Source organism: Nicotiana attenuata, chromosome 10 (genome assembly GCF_001879085.1).
Source record: "Nicotiana attenuata strain UT chromosome 10, NIATTr2, whole genome shotgun sequence".
NCBI lineage: Eukaryota > Viridiplantae > Streptophyta > Magnoliopsida > Solanales > Solanaceae > Nicotiana > Nicotiana attenuata.
Window position 1 is genome coordinate 12744489 of NC_031998.1, and position 18073 is coordinate 12762561.

The window sequence follows — 18073 nt, forward strand, 5'->3', positions numbered from 1 at the left end:
CTTACGCACTCTGATTATTCTACTAGTTCCTGCTACTTCCATTGCAAAAATGTAGGGTAGGACTGTTTACGATAAATCTTTGTGGTCCGACCCTTCTCCGAACCTCGCACATAACAGAAGCTTAGTGCACTGGGCTGTTTTTTTTTATTTATTTATAACTTTGCACATTAAGAATTGGACCCCCCAAAAAAAATGATCCCCTAACTGTTATTCTCCCCGTTTTAATTTATTTGTCCTGGTTTAACTTGACACAAAGTTTAATAGAGAGAAGAAGACTTTTGAAACTTGCAATCTTAAATATTTAATATTTTTGTGGGTATAAAGTTTTTAAAACTTATGATCTTAAACAAGTCATAACATTTGTGTGGCTATAAATATTTCCTATTAAGGAAATATAGGAATGTGCCAATCTTCTTGAAACGGACTAACAAGGAAACAAAGGGAGTATAACAGTGAGTGGCCCATTTGGTTCAAGACCTCCTCCCATATCACACAGACAACATCATTTTTCATCAAGTATCAAATAGAAATAGAATTGTGAATTCAACAAAACAAAATTTAACAGGTGATCCAACACTTTCCATATTCAGAGTGCACCTTCAGTATGCACTTTCGAAACCTATAACTATAATGAGATCTGTCACAACCATTTTTATTCCAGATTGTCATCACACTAGCATGATATTTTTGTCAATGGTAGGGCAACTCCTAGTAAGATTGCCAGCAAATTTACAGATCAAAAAAAGAAAAGAAAATGCCGGCAAAATTTTCAACTAACATTCTTAATCCTCTCCTAAATCTAGAAGATGGCCCTTGTAAGCCATCAATAATCCTTCTGCATTTTCAGTAAATCTCGATATATACTTTTCCAAGAACACATGCTCCGACAAACACATCACATAATAAAAACTTGGCTCTTTCTTCGTAAGATTTTTTGACTTTATCAGCTGAATAACTCGATATCTGGGAATCACTCTATCCTCCATGCTAAACATCAAAAGAGTAGGATGCTGTACTAAAGTTGACTTCTTTAAATCCATTGTTTCCAAGAAAAACTCTAGTCCAAGTCTTATTTTCTCCTCTGAACTTCGGAATAAACTTGGCGCCCTCCTAAACATTTCCATGAACTCATTTTGGGAGAAACCAGAACTCTGGAGCAAAAGCAATTTCCTCGAAAAAGACACATGACTAATACAACCTAGAGTATGAAGGCCATGCACCAACATTCTTGAATCAGTAGAAAATCCGATATCTATAAGTTTAGAGACAAGCTTTTTAAGCTCAGATTCAGGCAAAGCAAAAAGATGAGGTTGCCTCTTCAAGAGTGATGATAGTTGAGACCCAACAATCCCAATGCTCTCCAGATATGATATATTAGGAATCAGTCTCAAGTGAGGGGATTTGTGTACAACCCAATCACACCTTCGCAGAACCCGGAACCAATCACCATTATCAGTACCGTTTATAAGGACTTTATCGAGAACTTCAATGCAAGGCTTTAGTATTTTCTCCACACTACGTGTTAATATAATCGCCTTTGTGGAAAGTAGCCTACCCAGATCAGAACCAGTGATACCCAATTCTTGTAATAGTTGGATCTTTGGCTTGAGTGTTTTTTCAACATCAGCCAGGAGGATTTGCGGGACATTACGAACAGCGGATTGGATTTGTGCATCTGTGAATCCAATGGACCTGAAGAAATCGACAACCGATTCAACTTTTTCAACATTTTTGACCCAAGGATAACGGTTGGATACTGCCAGGGCTTTACATTTTGGAAATTCCAAGGTGTTTATTAGGTAGTTAAGGAGAACAGGATTTTCTTGGTTTGCATTTTGAGCAGACTTTTTCGTTACTACCTGAGATAGAGAAGAAAGAGAGAAGTGGAAAGAAGAAAAAGGACCAGCAGGTAGGGAATGAAGATGATGTGAGTGAATAGATAAACTACGGCAGCATAGCTGGATCGCGATCATGAGTCCTTCTCAATCTGTTCATAGGCAACGGCCAGAAAGACTTACAGAGAGTTTTAAGAGAAAAACTTTGAACAAAGCTATTCAAAGTCAAAGATAGGTGGAGGTGGAACAAAGAAGCTACCCATGCTTTCTCCAAGCTTCACTTCCCTGGAAAAAAAAAGGTGAATAAATATTATCCCTCAATTAATTAAACGAATAGAGTAACCTATTGTGTTGTGTGAAGTCAGCCTATCACAAATGTTTGAGACCTACAAATTTAAAAAGATATAAATGCTAAGGGAAACTGATCTATTAATGAATCCAAAATGAAGTAACATTTTGCCATTAAAGTTCACTGATAACACAAAAGTTTACTCCCTCTATCTAAATTTATGTGTCCCTCTTTTCATTTTGGAACGTCCCAGAATGTTTAACATCATCTCATTTTTATATAACTCTCACACTATCAAGAACTCATATTCCTTAAACTACACAAATTTAAGTTTGATAATATATTTTCCCTATTAAAATTACTATTTTTAACCATGAATTTAATATTTTTCCATCAAAATTATATAATGGAGGGGTATTTATTATTAAGATAGTAATTTTCACATCTGCTAACATACTAAGTTCAAAACTCAAGTGGCCAGTGTGGATAGAATTGATGACAACAGCATGCAATTTCATCTTTGACGGCATTTATCTCTTTTCCCCATTCCATTATAAGTATACAGAGACTTTGCAATAATCAAAAGCAGATATATAGAACATCATAATTCATGAGCCAATACCACATAGAATACAAATGACAATGCAATTAAATTGTGAAAATAAAAACTCAGAGAAGCACACACTGCAGCTCATAAGCCGTACTACATCACTAAAAATAATTGTAAAAGGGGCTAGGATTTTTGTCTCACTAGAATCAGAGAATAGGATTCTCGTTTTGCATAGTATTGGGTTATTACCCTTTCACTTATTTGCTGTCTCTTTCGATGCGGATTATTATTTTTCTAGTTTCTTTTGTTGTTACGGATTTATTCTTTTGTTCTTTTCTGATATTATTGTCTCGTCTGTTGAGCCAAGTTTCTCCCGGAAATAGCCTCCCTATCCCCCGGGTAGGGGTAAGGTCTGCGCACCCTCTACCCTCCCCAGACCCCACTAGTGGGATTCTACTGGGTTGTAGTAGTAGTTGTTGTTGTTGTTTAATCAGAGAATAGGAATCCTAGAGAAGAAAGCGAAAGAGACCATGAGTGAACTTACTAATAGATTTCGATGGAGATAGATCTCACCGAGGAATTGCCCGAAAAATAGATAGACGGAATAGTAGCAGCGCCGAAAGAAGAGAACTCAGCACAATTTGACTGCCATCACACTAGCATGACATTTTTGCAAATAGTATGGCATCTTTAAACCTCGAGTCAATAGTAGGGAAGCTTGAAGCCTAGTAAAATCGCCAGCATATTTTACTTAAAAAGAAAAAAAAGAATGCCGGTAAATTCTCAAAGAACATTCTTACTCTTCTCCTAAATCTAGTAGATGGCCTTGTAGGCCATCAATAATTCCTCTGCATTTTCTATCCCAATTTATGTTTCCCTCTTCTCATTTTGGAACGTTCCCAAAACGTTTAACATCATCTCATTGTTTACATAACTTTCACATATTCAAGAATTCAAAATCCTTAGACTACTCAAATTTTAAATATGACGTGATGTTTTCTCTAATAAACTAAGTTTTTAGTTTTTAACACTAACTTTAATATCTTTTTCCATCAGAATTTATCTGATAGAGAGAGTGCTATTAAATATAAGAATTGCATCGCCTAACGAACTAGTTTCAAACTCAGGTACCCGTGTGAATAAAATTGATGACAAATGCATGAAATATTAAGCACTTCCAAAACTAAAAAAGCTGAAAACTCATGAAAAATGTTAATTTTCTCATCTTTGACGGCATTAATATCTTTCTACTCACTCCAATAGAAATTTACAGAAACTTTGCAATAATTAAAGCCAGATTAATAGAACATTGTTGTGAGCTGAAGTGAGAGTAGACACTGTGTGTGCGCTTGCGACTTAATCACGCTTGTGAAGCTTAAATCTAGTATATGCATCGAGCTCGAGCTACATTTTCAGACTATGAATGAGAATCCCTAGCTTCTTCTCTTTTCTTAGTTTATCTTAGCTCCAATTTCGCATTTCAGATTGAGTTTTGGTTCGAATTGGATCGAACATCATAATTTTACAAGCCAATAGCATATAGAAGCACACACTGCAATTCATAATCCGTAATATACAACAAAAATGTTTTGTAAAAGGGGTTAGGGTTTTTGTCTCACTACAGACAGAGAAGATGAATTCTAAAGAGAGAAATTTAAAGAGACGATGAGAGAACTTACGACTCGATTTAGCCGGAGATAGACATCGCCGAGGAGCTCGCCGGAAAAAGAGACCGGCGGGGAGTTCGCATCTGTTATACGGTCCATTATTCTTATCCCATCGGCTAGATATTATTTGGGCTTATTAGTTTGAAAACCTATGGGCCTAATATATTTTCTTTCTGCCCAAAATGTTTTTTAGAGGAAATTTTACCTCTCTTATGGCAAACGTATACACCTAAACCAAAATTATATTAAAATATTTTTTTTTATAATTACATGTTATATTTTATAACAAAATAAGTATTTATAATATATACTATCACTGAGGCATGAAATATGCTATTTGTGTTTTTCCCCTCTCTTTCTTTCAATTAACAGGATTCTCTCTCAGAATTTTTATTCTCTCTCCGAGAAAAATAGGCCAAATCATAGATACACAAAAGAGAAATAAATCATGAAAGAAAGCCTAAAAATCTCAAAATAAAAAACATGAAAGTAAACCTATAATTAAAAAAGGAAGCGGAGATACCTTGGGCGACAGAGAGGTTGAAGAGAAAGAGGGATTCTTAGCGCGGTAAATAAGAGAGAAAAGAGGAAGCGGTCGAATTGGAAGCGTTGTAAATTGTAGCGGATGAGGTAGTGAAGCGATATAAGGAGTCTTGGCCGGGAAACGCCATCTCCGACGAACTTTCTTCTCTTCTTTACTATTTAGTCACATACAATGATACAAACATATTGTATTCTGTACAAATTCACCCAATACATTGTATTTTTATATAAGTATTTTTTTTTTGCGTGTTTTTATGTATTTCGAAGGTTTATATTTTTTTAATACATCTGAATACACCTATATTCGTGCATACTGTACATACAGTATGTATGAATATAAGATATAAACATTGAAATACATTGAATATAAACATTAAAATATAACAGAATATAAATAGTGAATATATTTAATTTTAAAATACAGTAAAATATACGGAATACAAATAGAAATACAGTGAATACAACTAATGAGATATATTGAATACAACAGTAATAACATGTATTTGGAATAGCTTAAATACTGTTAATACAAATACATTTGAATACACTGAATATAAAATAGCGAATACAGTAAAAACAAACATTGAGTCTATTGAATGCAACACAAAAAAAAAATTGAAACACACTAAATACAAAAGTTATATACAACTGAAAAATTATTCTAATTAATTGGGTTGATAATGAGGCATGTTAGAATTAATTTTGAGTTATATTAGGAGTGTATCACGCTAATTGATATTATTTCCGTTATTAGACAGCTGAACATACCTATTTTTAAGGTGACTGTCATTACTGTATTCATGAATACATGACGCAAATACATGTGAATACATGCATGTACAGCTGGACTGCCCTAATTTTAGGCGCTTTTTGCTGGTATTCATGAATACAGTAGCGCGAATACATGTGAATACATGCGAGTACAGCTAGACTGCCATGATTTTAGGCACTTTTTTTTGTTGTATTCATGAACACATGGCGTGAATACATTTGAATACATGTGCGTATAACTGGACTGCCTTGATTTTTAGGCGCTTTTTGCTGCTGTATTCATGAATACAGCAGCGCGAATACAACGAATACACTACCATAACAACTGAATAGTAGCTATAGGAAGTAATTATGTGTATGGTAGCTATACGGAAGTTAATAGCCACTAAACAATAGTGGTTTCTGAAAATTTCTCTTAAAATTCCTAATTGAATTTATTTCTCGTACCAAAATAATAAAGGAAATTTTACCTCCTATAGCAAAGGTATACACCCAATTTATTATAAACCAAAATTATGTTAAAATATTATTTTTTATAGCTACCTTTTATATTTTATATCAAAATAAGTATTTATGGTATACACTATCATTGCGGCATGAAATACGCTATTTATGTTTTTCCTCTCTCTTAGACGCCTGGACATACCTATTTTTAAGGTGATTGACGTTACTGTATTCATGAATACATGGCGCGAATACATGTGAATACATGCACATACAGTTGGACTACCCTGATTTTAGACGCTTTTTACTGCTGTATTCATGAATACAGCATCGCGAATACATGTGAATACATGCGCGTACAACTAGATTGCCTTGATTTTAGGCATTTTTTGCTGTTGTATTCATGAATACATGGTGCAAATACATGTGAATACATGCGCGTACAGCTAGACCGACATGCTTTTAGACATTTTTTACTGTTGTATTCATGAATACAACAACGCGAATACTTTTGAGTACATGCGCTTATAGCTGGACTGCCCTGATTTTAGGCTCTTTTTGCTGCTGTATTCATGAATACATGGGGCGAATACATGCACGTACAACTAGACTAACTACCCTGATTTTTAGGCGCTTTTTGCTACTGTATTCATGGATACAACAACGCAACTACAATGAATACACTACCGTAACAACTGAATAGTAGCTATAGGAAGTAATTACACATATGGTAGCTATAGAAATTAATATCCACTAAACAATAGTGGTTTCTGAAAATTTCTCAATAATAAAACCGAAACAAAGATAAATAGTATTATACTACTTATCTTGTGAATTTATATGTACAACTTTTTTTATCACATATGTTTAGCGTTAGATCCAGGATTTAAACGTAGGGGGTTCTGAATCTACTAAGACAATAACTTCACGTCAACAATCAACAATAACTGAGCCAAATAACAAATTTGAAGAGTTTATGAAATTGTGATACAACAACAACAACAACAACAACAACAACAACATACCCAGTAAAATTCCACTAGTGGGGTCTGGGGAGAGTATAGTGTACGCAGACCTTACCCCTACACCAAAAAATTGTGATACAAATGGAATCAAAATACTAGATTTTACAAGAATAATCATAAAAAAAACTAACAATAAGAGAAAATTGGAAAAATAATAATTGCAATTAAATTCTTATATATTTAGTACAATGCCACTATAACCATTTTATAGTTATTTGTAAATTTTTCGCTTATCAAAATACAAAGAAAAAAAAAGGCACCATTATAAAGACATACGATGGAAAAATACTATGATCAACAATCATATGTTCTTCACAAAATATGATGCCTTTGATTCTTAGATGAGAATTTTTTTGATATTTCTATCAAATTCTTATTGATATAGAATTATCTCTACCAATTTGATCTTGTAATGCCAATATCTCAATAGGAAACTCACAATTACCCACAGATGGATTTTCTGCTGTAATTTCACCTAAACCATCAAAATCACAAGCTTCTACCCTTTGCTTCTCCTTCTGAAAATATGCATTAAAAGCATAAGAAATCTTAGAATCATCACTTAATCCATCACACGAACCTCCTTTTTCCAAACGTGTACAATCTGCTTCTTCACATGCAAAATTATAATATTTATTCACTAAATCTTTATCACTATTGTCCCCATCAAATTTACACCATCTATTTGGCATTGTCACAAGCCCCTTAGCTTGAGTTGGATAAATATCACGATCTTGTAATGTAAAGTCAATCTTGTATTTTGGATTTCCATCTGCTTCGTAAATTCCCCAATGTCTTTGAAATGCACCAAATACAGAAGGAAACTCATTTTCATCTGATAAACTATGGAGAAATACATCTATAGGACCTGGTTTAAGAGGTGTTCCTTTATTTGAAGCAATAAATTTCAAGAAACCTTTATAAAATCTCTCTGCATTTTCAATATTTGCATGTGGATATCCGTCTGTTGGCCAACCAATTTGACCTATCATAATTTTCATATTAGGGTATCCTGCTTTTCTTATTGCCCATGCAACGGAATCAATCATTAACTCCACTGCATTTCTGTACGTGACATTACCATCTTGAATCTTGAACTCGCTCTTATTATTAAAGAACGCGAATTCCATTGGACATTCAAGTACTTCTCGAACCATTTGGATTGGAAACATGTTTAAAAGAAAGGGTGTTCCTGTTTGATTGAAGAATTCTAGCGATTCAAGCATTAGGGTTTTTATATCATCGCGAAAATCGGCTTCTGATGGAATTTTTGTAAGCTCTAAAACATCCATACCATGAGAAGTTGTTGTTCTTATATACCCTAAACCCATATCATTTAGAGCTCCTCGTACAAGTTTTATCACATTCACAAATTGATAGGTTTTTGCAGTTGCTCTAAAGAACGAACTCGAAAATGGTTCAGATCCAACAGTAACTTCCCTGAAAAAATTACAAGAATCACAAAGATTGCAATAACATTCGAGATTAAAAAAAAAAAAAAAAAGAAAAAAAGATTGAACAACATACACTATATTTACACCTTTGTTGATAGGTTCCTTGACTCGGTCATTTACCCATATATAGGCAAGGTCTTTCCTATTGACCAGATTAAAGACTTGATGTCCAAGGGTAATAGCGATGCTAATGTTAGTATCAGAAAATATTTCAATAATATCATTGGCTGAAGTCATTAATCTCAATGCTGGAATTTCGTTTTGTAAAAGTAAGTCAACAACCATTGATGGAACCAATTGTTGTGATTGTTGCCTGCCCCAAGTGATACCCACAAAGCTATTTACACGAGTTGCCATTAACAAAACCATGAAACACATGCCTATGTTGAGCCTCATATTGCCTTTTCTTTTTGAAGGATTCCGCTTCACGACAATGGTACCGAAGCCAGGATTTTTAATAACATAATGAGATTTGAATAAATGCAAAGATATTACAATTGAAATTCAATCTCACATTGTAAAGAAATTTTTGAGTAACTTTTTCCGTTTGCATTAATTTAATTTTACCATATTTATGCAATATAATTTTCCGATGGAACGAAAAGAGATTGAACTCAAACTCCCTATGAAAGTTTGCCCTGGATGATATATACCTGTCTTGTCACAAACTAAGCTTTTTGTGGCTCTCCAAATTAAACCCCATAGGGGTTTGCTTAAAAATAAAATAAAAATAAAAACCTAACGCCAAAGGTGAATACATATGTCCGCTTATTACGGGCATGCATTAAAGGTTATACGCGTTATTCAGCTTCACTTGTTTTATATCACTAACTGCGTTGCGTGTGTACTTTATATTAATGAGTATAAATTTTTGAAAATTACACAAATATTATTAACTTATGTAATTGAGTTATAAAATAAAACTAAAAAAAGCACAGGCTCTTGAAAATGATAATATTGATCATGTATAGTCATTTTAATAAAGAAAAAACTGCGTACATCACACAAAAGTATTCTAATGTCTTATCAACTTAGTTATATGAGTTGTGCATTTACTTTAGTGGCTCAAATATAACAGAATAATATGTTGACTCGTACTCAAATACATTTTATAACAATATTATGTTCTTCATGACCTTAAAAAATAAATTCTATTTGCTCAAGTACATAATATAAATTTTATCTTATTCCTTAATGGAACTTAAACTGAAAAATAGAAAAAATAAAAAAGACTCCATATTATTAGGTTTAACTATCATACGAAAAATTTAATTGGATGAGGATTGTTTAAACCTAACTACGTGTGTTTCAAAAAAAAAATATAATTACCATAAAATTAATATTTATTATTATTATTTAACCAATATGAAGGTATCATAATGTAATATAATTATCAAAATGTATAAAAATCTATTAACATTTCATGTAAATTCCAATGTGCATTTAGATAAATCATTACAATAGTATTTGCAATATTTATTTTTATTTGCATATACATTTTTAATTTTTTGAATTATAAAAGCGAATTATAGTTAACTAATTAAAAAGCTATTTATTCATAATATTTAGTGACACTGTACTTAGATTCAACTCGATATTATCTCTCTTAATTTATGAAGAATGTTGCTGAAATATGGTCTTTTTTATTATTTGAATGGATTTATCATGAGAATATTACTATTAATACTGATATTTTTCACGAGTTTCATAATTATATCAATAATTAAAGGTAATCATTATCCAAAATACACACGAAGTATAAAAGATAACAAAAACCTAAAAGAGGAATTCTTTTTTAAAATTTAAAAACTAATTCTTCCAAAACTAAAATCAAATAAAATGCATAACTTATAGCATTCTTTTGATTTAAAGTTTTAAATAATAAACATACTCTTTGTTCCTCAAGTGAGTTCCATGTGCTTCAAAAAAATATAATTCATATTATCTCAATATGAAAAGTATTTTAGTTTAAATAAGGTTAAACTTTTATTAATTTTAAAGTCCTAAATATTAATAGTTATATATATTTTAAATAAGAAAAGATTTCTAGTAAATATTAGTTGATTTTAAAATACTAAATACTAGAAAATCAATTAAATGGCTATTCCTAAATATTAGGAAAATAATTAAATAATTGTTCCAAACTATTAGTAAATTAATTTGAATGACTATTTTGTCTAGTGTGAACTCTATTTTTAAAGGGTAAAAAAAGGTGAACGACATTTCGCTAAAGGTCTTCGTGCTTTTAATATAGAATAGATGAGTCACCATTTTGTTAATTATTCAAGAGTTTACAATTTAAGAAAATTTTTTACAGTATCAAATCATCCAAAATATTTATCAGAAACGACCTAATGAACAATAGTCATCGCTTTGTCATGACCGTTCTTTATTTTTTGGTATTTTAGGGCTATGAAACAAGAATTCAGCATGATTCCCATATTTTCGTGTGCTATAGTCCTCGCCATCTGCATGAATTTGGTCGACCGACTCAGAATCGCCTAAAATTTTACGGATCCATAAAAAATGATCTCATGAATAATTGTCATCGCTTCGCCATGACCGTTCCTCTTTTTTTGGCATTTTAGCCATAAAACAGGAATTTAGCACGATTCCCATATTTTCCTATGCTATAATTTACGCCATCTGCATGAATTCGGGCGACCGACTTCAAATTGCCTAAGCTTTTGTAGGACCAAAAAAGATGAACTAATGAACAATAGTAATCGCTTGGCCATGACAGTTCCTCGTTTTTGGCATTTAGGGCTATAAAATAGGAATTCAGCACGATTGCCAGATTTCTGTGTGCTATAGTCCACGCCATCTGCATGAATTCTTGCGATCGGCTCCGAATCGTCTAAAATTTTGTGAGACCATAAAAAATAACCTGATGAACAATAGTCGTCGCTAAGCCATGATCGTTTCTTATTTTTTTGGGCATTTTAGAGCCATAAAATAGGATTTCAGCATGATTCCTAGATTTTTGTGTGCTATAGTTCACGCCATCTGCATGAATTCGGGCGACCGGCTCTAAGTCGCATAGAATTTTGTGGGACCATAAAAAATGACTTCATGAAAAATAGCCAACACTTCGCCATGACAGTTCCTCGTTCTTGGCATTTTAGGGCCATAAAATAGAAATTTAACACGATTCCCATATTTTCGTGTGCTGTAGTCCATGCCATCTGCATAAATTCGGGCGATCGGCTCCGAATTGCCTAAAATTTTGCGGACCATAAAAAATGACCTAATGAACAATAGTCATCGCTTCTTCATAACAGTTTCTCTTGTTTTTTTTGCTGGGTATTTCAGGGCCATAAATGTCACGACCCAACCCCGGTCGTGATGGCGCCCAACACACTGCTAGGCAAGCCCGACCATGTACACAACCTTAGCCAATTAATCTAGATAGATAAATAAATATTCACTAATAAAATACCAAATTTAAGTGCGAAATCTCTGAAATAATCTCTAATATTCGAAAACCCCAAAATAAAATACTAGTCAGCCCACAGAATCTGGTGTCACGAACATGAGCCTCTAATACAGAATATTCACCTAATCACAAATCTGTCTAGGAAAGAAAATGCGAATAAAAGGATAAAGATAGATGGGAGAGATCAAGGCTGCGAACGCCATGCAGCTACCTCGATACTCCCAGATCCTGCTGCTCAGCTAACAGATCCTCACTCACCCTGTGGTGTACCTGGATCTGCACACAAGGCGCAGGGAGTATTGTGAGTACTTCCAACCCAGAAAGTAATAAACATAAATAAGGGTTGAGAGTAAGAAATCCTAGACAGGCACAAAGTAAGCTATAATTACAGCAGCTCAATCTAAATCATATCAACTCAATAAACTAATGAATACAATTATAGAAATATCACAACAGATAATTAAGTAAATGGAAATCAAGTATGCAATGCAACACATAAACCGGTACCTCCAGTACCCCGCTGCGGCCGTGCAGCCCGCTCCATTTATTTAACGTCGACGGCGCTCACTGGGGGTGTGCAGACTCCGGGAGGGGCCCCTTACGGCCCAAGCGTAATAATAAGCCATCTCGTGACATCAAACAGGCCCTTGGCCTCATATCAATATCATTCTCATACCACTGCGGCGTGCAGCCCGATCCAATAATCAGTCCAAAATCACATAAGCCTTTCGGCACAATAGTATAAAAATATTCCGCCCAAACTTTATTTAAAAATATTAATTTAGTTTCTGCTTTAAGAAAAATGGTTGAGTTTACAAAACAGTGTCAAACACCAGGATTGAGTTCAATATCTATAAATATGGTAAGAAACCAGTAAAATAATCCCTGAAGGATTCAAGTAGTTGGCACGAAGCCCAATTATGACAATTAATCCATTTTTATAAGGATATTACAAATCTACAATCAAATAGGTATCAATTTTATTAAGCGGGACGGACCAAGTCACAATCCCTGACGGTGCTCTACCCCACGCCCGTTATCCGGCGTGCAAGTCACCTCACATAGCACTACGTTGTGCAAATTCGGGGTTTCAAACCCTCAACACAGCATTTACATTTATTACTAACCTCAAGCCGGCCAAAGTCCTAGCTTGCTATGCCTTTGCCTTTAGAATTCACCTCTTCGCACGTCGAATCTGACCAAAACCACAACGAATACGTCACAATATGCTAAGGGAATATAACCCAATCAAAAATACTCGAAAAACATCGAAAATCACGAAGTTGGCAAAACCCGAGCCCCGGGACCACTTCTCGAAAAATTATAAATTTTACATCACGGGATTCCTTATCTCGCCGTGAGTCTATACATATAAAGAACACCAAAATCGGAGTCCAAATGACCCCTCAAATTCCCATTTTTGTTCTCTTAGGTTTCAAGCCCTAAACCACCATTTTTGACCTTAAATCCTTGAGTTTTAAGTCTAATTTCATGTGTTTGCACCATAAAATCGTGTTTTTGGTTTAGAAATTCTTACCTCAATGAAGTCCCTTGATTCCTCTCCTCCAACTCGCCCAAATTCTCCAAGTTCGAAGTGAAAATATGAAACCCTTTCAAAAATTCGCGAAGGGAAATAAAAACTATTCTTACCAGTTATTTCCGCATCTGCGGCTCCATGGCCGCATCCGCGGCTCTCGCTTTTGCGGTCAATGCACCGCTTCTGCGGACGTATCCGCTTCTACGGTTTAACATCCGCTCCTGCGCCTCCCGCTTCTGCGGACAGATTAACGCATCTGCGGATCCCCATAAGAGCTCAAATACCGCATCTGCGGTCCTCCTGTCGCATCTGCGACTCAGCAGATGCGGTCACCAATTCCGCACCTGCGGTCCCTGCCGCTTCTGCGTCTCTCCTCTCGCTTCTGCGGTACCGCTTCTGCGGTCCCATTTCCGCAGGAGCGAAAATACCAGAAGCAGCACAGGTTTTGCAATCTCCTAAGTTCAACACTCCCGTTAGCCATCCGAAATCACCCCGAGGCCCTCGGGACCTCAACCAAAAATACAAACATGATCCAATACCTTATTCAAACTTGCTCCAATCATTAAAACACCTCAAACAACACTAAAACCATCATTTCTCATCGAATTCAAGCCTAAGTTCTTCTAAAACTTCCGAAACACGCATTCGATCAGAAACCCAACCAAAACACCTCCGAATGACCTGAAATTTTGCACACACATCCAAAATCACCTAAAGAAGCTATTGCAACTCTCGGAATCTCATTCTGACCCTCGGATCAATATCTCACCTATCCGCCGGAATTCGCCAAAATACTAACTTCGCCAATTCAAGCCTAATTCTACACCGGACCTCCAAAATTACTTCCGATCACACTCCTATGTCACAAATCATGCCCCGAAGCTAACCAAATCATCGGAATTCAAATCCGAGCCCTCTAACACAAAAGTCAACATCCGGTTGATTTTTCCAACTTAAGCCTTCTTAAAAGAGACTAAGTGTCTCATTTCTTATCCAAACCATTCCAAACCAACTCTAACACATCAAATACTGATAATGAAACTTAAAGAAGCATAACATGGGGAAAACGGAGCGGTAACTCACGTGACGACGGGTCGGGTCGTCACATCCTCCCCAACTTAAACAAACGCTCGTCCTCGAGCGTACCCAGAGCTGTGCTAAAAGCCAACCAATCGCTGAATAACCCTTCCATGCATATACCCGGGGGTGATTCTACGTCACCCTATCTCACATAGGTACGACAACGCATTTTAACTATAATTACACAATCCAGTCCAGCCTATAAATCATAGAACCACATTCCACTTTCCGAAATCATACACAAGATAAGAACCTCACATCTATATTCAAAATAAGCCTAAACCAGCTGTAATAGACCATGCCTGCAACCTCAGGTGCAATTATATGATATACCAATAACTCAAACACACGCAACGATAACTCCCATTCACAGCAACTGCCCACAACAACTAAGTACCAATAGAAATCTCTTATTAGCCAAAGTCTCATTCCAACACCTTTACATATACTGCAACTGTTAACTAAAACGCGCAGTAAGCCATCACCATTTCTCAGATTAACCATTCATGAAACCACTTCTCCTTTGGCAAATACTACATCAAATTTTTTTCTGAGTCGAAGCTCGATATTGTCCTTCCAACATACTGAAATCGAATCTGCTCGTACTCATTAGTGATCCCAACAATCTCATCTAATCAACACCCTACTCTGGTGACATTACACATTAGTACAGGACTAAGCCACAACTCGCACAATACGCGCACCAATAAGCAACAGTCCGAACATACTAAATTCCCGAAAATGACTCAAATGAAAGAGCTGTACTTCTAGCTCTCCAGTACCACCACAACATAAAACTGGGAACCCGCCTCCAATCATAGAGACAACACACGAATCTGCTCGCAGTATCATACCTCTACATAACTTCGTCCTAATGCGTGACCTCATCCAATACGAACCGCTTAGGCAATAAGCCACCCCGTACATAACCAAAAGTCTCATCTGATGCCACAAAGTGCTGATAGGCTGCCGATTAAAATGCGGTACAAAGGGAAGACGAACTCTGGAAGGAACTGCCTAACTCACGCACTAATATGTGCTCTCCTTAGAAAAAATAGGAAACCAGGCATAAAAAAATAGCATATAGAAAGCTATACTCAATATCACACTGTTGCGGCGCGCAACCTGATCCAAATAACACACTCATGGCGGCGTGCCACCCGATCCACACCTAACACTCACCTAAAGAGGTGTACATCAAGCTAAATTGCTCATTAATATAAAATACCGAATTTCGGTCACAAGTATGCTAAGTGCACAATACCGTTCCTGAGGGGACATATAGCGCTATAAGCTACCAAAACTCAAGCTCAACTGAGGTGCGATGTACAATCTGAATCTCGAGAGCCATTTTGCTCATGAACATCATTTCTATGCGAATCCTCAACACATAAGCATTTTCTCAAACCGTCTCAAAACCCACACGGCATAGTGTATCACTGCATAAAATATCTGACAACGGAATAACCCCCTGACTCCTCCTCCATAAGGAGCGCATCACTGAAATGAACCCGTTTGGCCTGACATAGAGCCCACATTCACATTTGAATCCATCCGCCGACCTTAAGCTGATCCTGCTCGCACTGAACTAGGTTAATTACCTTTCAAAGGTCCCTAACAACTCATCTTCCGCTCGTAACACATAGGAACATCCATCACAGTCGGAGGAATCATCCGTAGTCCACAACTCAATAGACTGAGTGTCCTTCGGGCATATTTTTCTCAATTCAATGATATTATCGCAACCTTCATATTTGGTTCAAAGTCTTCAATCAATCAAGTGACTAACTGCCATACTTACACAATCTTCCTGTGGGACACCCTCCCACAACCTACCATTACGAATAACTGGGTCGTGCCCCCAAACCACCGACTGCACAATTGCTGAAAAGCGATCAAGGATCATTAACCAGGATGCAAAGCCCTTTCACAAAACACCGTTCTCAGGTGACGCCGAAGACAATACCGATTTACCTTAACGTCGAGACTTCTTCCCGGCTCATCCGAGCTCGTGACATCCTTGTCTATACTGAGTTGTTACCTCTATCTTCACCTCAAATTCCATACCACTCATTGTACCCAACATGCCAACATACGATAGAACACGCTCTTCATCACAGCTTCGGAACCATTATTAGATTAACACTTCCTCATGTAAAACTTTCCACTTAACTCACTTCAGGAGAACCATAGCAACACACAGGTGAATTCTCATAACCGTAGAATATGCAAATCTCTAAGTACTGGTCCAACCCACCATGACCCTTTCGGGATCCGCCTACACGTAACAGGCCCATAACAATGGAATACTCTTGTCTCTACCACCAATATGCCAACAGATATTTGGCTAACCAATCCATCTTCTTTCGACTTACCCTGATTGCCCTAGAAGTAATAGTAACTGCATTCAACATATAACACCATACATCCGCACTCATCCCGAGTGACTTTGAATCACGAGACCATGCTGTCTCACATCCCACGAACCATTTCGTACCTTCCAACTGCTACATCGCAAATCAAAACATCCTAGAACATTCTACGAATTCCAAACCATTACTTGAACCTTCCTGATAGTGCTACATAGGAGCCCATAATTGACATAGAAAAATTACACATCTTGACCTCTCCCAATGGAGACTCAATTCTAATCACCTATACAAATTCAAGATACCCAATTGTCACATGTAGAATCTCGACCACATTAGTACCATTCTCGAGAGTCATTTACTCTATTTAACTGAATTTAGCCTGGTCAAATGAACATAACCACCCGTGCCTCGTTAGCACTCTGACACCGCAAGATATGACTTCGTCACAATACAAGCACGCCTCTTCCTACTCTATGCACCGAGCGCCCTTTACTAGCAGCAACTTAACAAATTCTGTGATTCTCACACACATACGAGGTACCGTATAACCTTTGAAAATAAAAATAAATTCCTTCACAGCCATCCTCGACCCCAATCTCCGCAAGCCACAACTAACTCACCGACGCGCCTCAAACTGGAACGAACATAGCACCTAGTCGTGCAATAAACTTAATCAATAGCAAACTCCCCAACTTGGCTCGAAGCCATAGATCAAAACGCACTCAATAAATCCTACGCATGTACTCTATTGCTGTCATGATATCATAGTGAGATTAACTCAAATCCTCTATAGGCTTGTGAAATCATAGATCAGTTAGGATTTAACTCTTCTGCAATTCTCACCTTCACCTTCGCGACAGATACACCCACTCCCTAAGCGACCAATTTAGATTTCAACACATTTTCTTCACTTGTAAATGATATATCCTAACATACACATAAGGATCACACCACTTTAGAACACTCCGCAGGAGATAACCCACCTGTTTTCGCCTCAATATAACATTCTACATATCTTCCACCATTATACACATCACACAGTCACTTAGCCTTCCTGAGTCTGAACTCAT

The 18073-nt window shown here is 36.3% G+C and overlaps 2 protein-coding genes across 2 annotated transcripts; both read right to left on the reverse strand.

The window, feature by feature from the left end:
* Positions 518 to 4486, reverse strand: LOC109233020 (transcription termination factor MTERF5, chloroplastic-like). The gene is made up of 2 exons (XM_019398755.1): positions 4354 to 4486; positions 518 to 2120 (listed from the first exon to the last, which is right to left on the reverse strand). The coding sequence occupies exon 2, from the start codon at positions 1971 to 1973 to the stop codon at positions 783 to 785; it is 1191 nt and encodes a 396-aa protein (XP_019254300.1). The 5' UTR covers positions 1974 to 2120; positions 4354 to 4486; the 3' UTR covers positions 518 to 782.
* On the reverse strand, positions 7321 to 9260 carry LOC109233840 (glucan endo-1,3-beta-glucosidase 8-like). The gene is made up of 2 exons (XM_019399695.1): positions 8652 to 9260; positions 7321 to 8564 (listed from the first exon to the last, which is right to left on the reverse strand). The coding sequence occupies exons 1-2, from the start codon at positions 8972 to 8974 to the stop codon at positions 7490 to 7492; spliced, it is 1398 nt and encodes a 465-aa protein (XP_019255240.1). The 5' UTR covers positions 8975 to 9260; the 3' UTR covers positions 7321 to 7489.